This window comes from Etheostoma cragini, chromosome 11 (assembly GCF_013103735.1).
Source record: "Etheostoma cragini isolate CJK2018 chromosome 11, CSU_Ecrag_1.0, whole genome shotgun sequence".
NCBI lineage: Eukaryota > Metazoa > Chordata > Actinopteri > Perciformes > Percidae > Etheostoma > Etheostoma cragini.
This window is the reverse complement of record NC_048417.1, coordinates 21,806,704-21,813,947: the sequence shown is the minus strand read 5'-3', so window position 1 is coordinate 21,813,947 and position 7,244 is coordinate 21,806,704. Positions and strand designations below refer to the sequence as shown.

The following is a 7,244-nucleotide window of genomic DNA, read 5'->3' as shown; positions in this document are numbered from 1 at the left end:
GTGTGTGTGTGTGTGTGTGTGTGTGCTCCTGTGGTTCTCGAGGTAGCAGCGGAGAGATGTCAAAAGGGAGCTTAAGGGTAGTGGTGGTAATGGGTTGAAGCAGTACTACTTTGTGACAAGGAAAGATTGTGGTGACAACCTTTGACAAAAGCGATGATGACTACAGCGAAGAGGCAGAAGAGAAAACCCGGTCTCGCGATGTCGAAGTAAAGTGTTTGTGCATTTCCCCCTAGATACCACAACTTCTCTATAAATGAGTGCTGTTCAAAAAATCCCGACTCTACCCCTCCTTCGGCTGTGAATGTATACATGGACAATTTTGAGATGTTAATCCAAGGGTCGTCTCTGAAATACTATAGATTTTACAATCTCAGCTGATATCAATTATTAGTGATAATTTAAGCACTTAGAGGTGACAACAACAAAATCATCTGTTAGCAGTGGCCGGGCACATACTGTATCTTCTCAGATAAGAAGGGAAGTGTGATGTAAAGAAAGCCTCCACTGTGCTCTCTGTATGCTGTTATTTTCCAAAACATTTGGCAGAAGGGCCACTCAAGCCAAGTCATGAGACCAGCAAAAGCCCCAGCTAGCCTCCTGAACAAGCCCTAAATCAATAAAACCTAGAATGCAACCAACTTCCACACAGCTTCCACTTTCTCAACTCCCTCTTTTGTCAATTGTGTACACACACATGTATCTCAAAGCAGAAAGTGGGCCTTGGGGTGAGATTTAAAAAATCATTCTGCCAAGTTGTTTTTTGTGTGTCCACAGATAGAGGGACAGTGTTTTTTGTTGCTTCTAAATCCATGAAGGTGATCACTGTGAAATGGCGTAGGCTAGAAATGATATTTTCTTGAAGCGCATTAAAACAACTGGTCCTGGTTTTTAGTTCTCGTTGGCTGAGACAAGTCACACCTGTGGTCGTTTCAGGAACTTTTAGTATGATGACTTGACATGAAGTGAGTCCCGAGATGTTTTTGTTATTTATTTTAACCACTAAAACATGTCTCCATTCCGTGCAGCAGAGAAGCTGGGTGCTTTAAAGACTTTTCTAGTTTTCGCCCTTTGCTTAGAATTAGTATAAATCCTACGCACAACAAAAACGTAGGCTACAGAGACCTACGTTTAACGCATCAGACCAGACCAATGAGCGTACCATTTTTGCCTTGCCACCTTTAATCGAGTGTAAATCGCACCGTTTCGAACATCCGAACGCAGCCCCAAACCCCATCAGTGCGCGCGGACTGGGGAAGTGCAAGACGTCCGCAGCCTCGGACCTCCGTGATTGTGGAGCGCCGGACTGGAGACAGGGAGCCCGGTCACACTCACCGCCTCTTCACACAACCGGCAACCACGTTCTAAAAGGAGTGCCCTGTTGCATGAAGCTGCAAGCATCTAGGTAACAATCCTTCAAGGAATGTAATGAGACTTCATCATCGTGGCGCCGCACGAGACAGGCTACAACAAGCGTGATATGAACTCTACTGAGCAGCTGCCTCCCTGACCGAAGGCAGCACTGGCATTAGTCCCGGTAGGAATAATGACATCATGATTATGTTTCATTATTGAACGGCTCTCGTGAGAGCATTCATTGATTAAGCGGCAGATTTTAAATGTACACAGCGTGTTTAAGATGTTTTTCAAGGAGGCAAAAATCAATACTGATACCAAGCCAGCATGCCTCAGTTATTATAGGACGGAGTGCAAGCAGCAGTGGAGTGGGGCGATGAAAACGTACCACCGCAGCTATTCATCTGTCACAAAGTTGTCCGGATAGAAACGGACGATATCAAGCATCAGCCCTGATGCAAAATGAATGTAGGCTTGTATTAGAGGAAGAAAAAAAACTGATTTAGTTTTACACTACGAGTTGTTTACATACTTTTTGCCAATTTACTTTTCCACTTCTGGTGCCGACCGCGGTATGAGACAATGATGCGTTTAAAGAAAACTAGACATCCTGTAGCTTATCTTCTTCCCACTGTGGACTAATCAGTGTCCCTCGGCACTGTGGTTATAAACTCATTATAATTAATAATTACTTAATAATATTATAAGGGGGTCAAAGGCTAAGATATAGCCCGTAATGATTTTGGTGTCCAATAATATTAATTTTCATTACGCGTTCTGGTTGGACGTGGGAACACCACTTCTGCTTACCGAAACAGCTCCTCTCTAATGTGTTTATAGATTCCACACTTTTGATGTGGATTGGGAACGTGTTCCCTAAAAAAAAAATCGGTTATACTTCAATTGATCAACTACGTGTGACTGGGATTTGAGCAGGCAGCAAAAGTGTCAAACTTACCTCCTTCCTCTGCTTTGACCGCTGAAGGCGAGAGAAAAGCCAATAAACATCCACAAAGCCATATGAATAAATCCATCTTTTCCCCTCGGATGTGGAGAAAAAAACACCGATTCTCCTCCTCAGTGGTTTTAATGTGTTTATCTGAGACAACGCTGCAGTCCAAAGTCCACCTTTCCTCTCCTTTTTCACAGTTCTCTTTTTCTTTGAGGCGCAACACAAGTAGTGGCCAACATCAAACACAAATGCCGGGGTGCGTTCACTGGGCTCTCCAAGAATATCGCAAAGTTGGTGCGCTATTGGTACGAGCTTTGTCCTCGTGTGCTTCTTCTTTTAAAAAGAAACTAACTAATTTGCGCAAATGGATCTGAAATAATCCCAATATTTACTCTAAGCACACATTTAAAGCGTCAGAATCCATTGCTGTGCGCACAGTCGGCAGCACCGTTTCTCCGTCTGTCACAGCGCGCGTGGCGATATAAACCTCACTGACACTGTTGACAGTCAAAATCATAAATTTCAAACAAAGTAGAAATCACTGGTTAAAACCACCACGAACCGACAGGAACAATTTCTGAGGACTATTAAGTTTGACATAACCTGAAAAAAGTGTTTCCTCTTCGTCTCTATAAAATATATAAAAATCTTTTGCTCTGGTTCTCACTCCCAATTGCGCATTTGCTTGGTAAAGGGCTATATGATTTAAAAATAAAAAAACATTTCCCCATCGAAGATCCTCTTAATATACTGCCACTGTAACAGTCCGTTCTTGCGCAAAAGACAACACAAGATCTCCTGGAAGAGGCAGCTCCAGCGTGCGTGCGTAAAACTGATCGGGAGCAAATAAACGTGCAGCCTCTCCGCTCTCCTCCTGTAAACTGTGCGTTTCTTTGCTGAAACACTCTTCTATCCCCGCTCCTCCCTCCCTCTATATATCTCTCTCTCTCCTTGACGCTCAGGATATTTCTCTCTCTCTCAGTCTCTCTCACGTTCTCTCGCTCAGTGCGCTCCTTCCCCTCCGATCTCCGCCGGGTTTGTGGCAGGGAGCTGGACTGCTCACTCAGTCCCCTGTCTCGGTGTGCGTGCACGCCGTGCGCGCGAGCGTGTATCGGATTACAGTAGGCACCTCGGCCCGCCTCCATATAGCCCCTCACTGATTAAAGAGCAGTTTCATCCCCCTCTTACTCTCTTCTCTCTCTCTCTTTCTGCCTCACCCTCTCTATCTGTCCCTCTGATTCATGTAGGCCCACACCAATTTTCTCCCAGTCTTCCATTCCCTCCGTTTTATTTCCTTTCTCTTTTTTAGATATTCCATCCCTTCCTCCTTTATTTTCTCTCTATATCTCTCTCTTTATTCTTCCCCCACCATTCTCTCCGTTTCCAGTATTATTTAGACTATAGGGAGGTGGAAAGAAGAAAGGCAGAAAACAGGGAAAGAAGAGACCCCCAGCACAGCTTTATGAGCTTTGTAGTAGTGCTTTCAAAGGACCCGGCTGCTGGTTTACAGCATAAACAGTAACCATGTGCATGTATAAACTAATGAAAATTGAATGGAATCTAATGAGTGACTTTGTAATCAATTATCAAAAATGCTTTACTAATGTTCTTTGATTAACTATGAAGATCAACAACATACTTTTCTTCTCTGTAAAAAAGACAGATTTAGACAGATTTACTTGTCATGCAGAGCAGCCATTGTGTTAATGATGGTTGAGCTCTTGGATGCAAATATTCACACAAACACACACACACACACACACACACACACACACACACACACACACACACACACACGCACACACGTATCTGCAGGACAGGGAAAAAGCTGTTAACCAAGGGCACATCGGTCAGTGGCAAACAGAATCTAAATAAGGAAAGGAAGATATAGACAGCAATACAATGCTGACACACAGACACACCGACACAGCGACACACACACACACAAACACACAAACACACACACACACACACACACACACACACACAAACGTAACGGGATTAAATGGCAAATAGCCAGGGGATAATCCCATGGGAAAAATGTATTGAACTTGGCTGAACTTCTTTACACTTGCTGTCTAAAACTAGTATTTCTGGTTCCCTTTCTCCCTCTCACCCTCTCTCAGTAGGATTATACAGGGAGGATGTCAGTGGGAGGTGTGTTTTAGGGCCTGTACAACACGAAAGCTTGTGGTCTCAAAAATCTAACCAAACCGTGGCTCTCGCAGTGCCTTCTCATGACACACCCTGTACACATACACACACAGATGCACACATAGATGCCATAATGACACAGCTGAACTCCCCATTGACCGCTCAATTAAAATCACGTTGTGCACCGAGTTATCTCGTGGGAATGAAATCCTTTTCAAACCTCTTTTTTCTTTTATGACAGGAAACTCACACGATAGCCCAGGCTTTTTTTTCTTCTTCTTTTTTTACATCATGTGACAATTATTTATTTCCCCTTGAACTTTTCTGACACAAGTTTCTCTAAGACAAGGGATCTTACAGCAACACTTTACTTGCACTAAACTTACACTTTAACAAGCACAGTCCTAACTGAGGGAAGAAGGAAGGTTATTCAGCCATAATCTCATGTCCTGATCAGATTTACTTGTACTGTAACAGGCCTACAATTAGCAGTAGGCAGGTGATTCACTGGTCTCAGTTCAGGACAGTGACACACAGGCGCAGATACACAACATCAAACTGTCACTCAGATGTTTCCTAACATCTATGGAGGTCTGGAGGTATTAAGTTCTTTTTCCATGACACGTGTGGGTGAGTGTAAGAGAGAAAGAGAGAGAGTAACAGTCAATCATTTCTTGGGTCCCTCTAGTTGTGTGAGGCCTGTAACCTGTCCCTCTTGCCCGCTTGCACCCCTCATCCTGTGTCTTTCGACTGAAACTAAACCCACCCTGGCCCACTGGAATCTGTCAAGTGATGAGAGCATTGAGCAATCACATGCTAATATCAATATAACATTCCACTGAGCTTTTAGAAATGTCTCATTTTGACAAATAGAGATCAGGTAGATGCACCACTCTGTGAGTAATCGGAGATGTTGAACAGTAAATTGCTGCTGGGACTGTTAACTCCTTTAAAGGCCCCATGTTCTGCTCATTCTCTGGTTCATACTTATATTTTGGTTTTCTACTGGAACATGTTAGCGTGCAGTAATGAGTCTGTAGCTATTAAGGAGGAGAGGTGGGGGGGGGGGGGGCAAGGTGGAGGTGTGGCCTTGACCACTGGGAATCAGTAAACACTATAAATTATAAATAAATTATAATAAAATAATAACACAATTTCTAGCCACTGGGGGACCATAGGCAGAACGGGGCAATGCATATGTTAAAAAACCTCATAAAGTGAAGTTTTTATGCCATGGGACCTTTAAGCCCACTCTGCTCTGATTGCTCAATGTTTCCGGGTATCCCACAAATCCACTCTTAGCCTCTCTGCAATGTCATTGCAGCTGGGGAACAGCTGTGACGGCACTTTGTACCAATATATAGTTTACGTAGTTGTGACATAACCACCGTACAGAAGTCCTGACAGCTCATTTAAACTCACTGTTTCTAAATAAGAGCTGTGTCTATTTCTCTGTGCAGCGTGTTGATACTTATATAGGACCTTGAAATCATCAAACTTTTAGGAATAAAAAACTTTCTGTAATATAAGTTTTTGTAATAGTGATTAAAGATTAACCTGTTTTCGTTCTTTGACTCCACAGAGAGCCGTTCGGCCTTTAAGTGAAGTGAAAATAGTGTAAGATTGTAGTACAAGTTTTGCTTTCACATGGGAACAGAGCATGCTGAATGCAAAAAAGTACATTAAATATGAGTATGCACAAGTTGGCAGGGAGACTTTGGACAGGAAGAGTCAGCCTCAACCTCTGAGAATCATTCGGAATTCACACCAACCCACGTGGACCCATGCCTTCTGGAGTTTCCCTTCACACATTCTTTTGTATAACTTGCAACAGTATGTTGTGAAACTAGGATATGCTAATCCATGACACCTTTTCTGCTTGTGAACTGGGTTTCACAGAAGTCACAACTGAGAATCCATTTTAGGGAAATGGACAGAATTGCTGCTTGTGCTTACAGACAGGGTTTCTACCTTACTGGGAACTTCCTGCAGAGTTCTTACGTCATAGCATAGCAGTTAAGATGAATTTGAAGGACTGTGTTTATGTGATGCCACTCTTTTCAAACATCTTAACTTGGCATTAGAGTGATGCATTTTGCCAGATTACGAAGCTGATTTTCTACTCATAGATTGTGTGTTTATCTCCTGATGGGCAGTCTTACTACTAACATCTAGCTTGGGAAAACCCTGATGAAGTTCCGGCAAATTTGAGATTTGCCCTGCAAGTCTGTCGGACCAGGAGCCCATTCAAGCCCATTTCCAATGTTTCCAAATTGAGGCACCAATCCCAACCGTTGAGGCGGGCTTTACACATTGACGATGACGATTACATTCAAAATGGCAGCCAACGAAGCACAGCAACCCGTTGATGCTGCCATCGCTGCTATGTCACCTAGATTGTTGCTCTGATTGGTTGAAGGTCCATCCAATTGCGCTGAGAGCGAGGTTATTATAGTTTTTCATTTTTCATTAGTTTTTTATTTTTATTTCATTTTGACTTTTTTTCAAAAAGGTTTGCTAGTTTAGTTTAATGTTTATTAGTTTTAGTCATTTTTTGCATCATACAATTTTAGAAATATGTTTTCAACAATGTATTCAACAATAACACAAGTACATAACATGTATATATGATGATGAGCACAAATAGGTTAAAACAGTCTACGCTGCTGCAGTAAGGGCAGAATGTGTAAGTGATGAGTGCCAGGAAAAACCTTAATAGCCAACAGACCATAGACTATATATTATTAATATAACCCTAACCCTAATATAGCTTCAATCTATGCAA

At 42.6% G+C, this 7,244-nt stretch overlaps 1 protein-coding gene across 3 annotated transcripts in view; it reads right to left on the bottom strand.

Moving 5' to 3' along the window:
- Positions 1-3,382, bottom strand: part of LOC117952740 (neuropilin-2-like) — a 98,921-nt gene extending 95,539 nt beyond the window's left edge. For 2 of the 3 annotated variants that reach the window (XM_034885262.1, XM_034885264.1), the window contains exon 1: positions 2,312-3,381. In XM_034885262.1, coding sequence (XP_034741153.1) covers positions 2,312-2,387 — 76 coding nt within the window. In that variant the 5' untranslated portion in view covers positions 2,388-3,381. Of the gene's footprint in view, positions 1-2,311 lie in introns of all 3 variants that reach the window. The other variant, XM_034885263.1, reaches the window with a different exon arrangement.
- Positions 3,383-7,244: the final 3,862 nt, after the last annotated feature.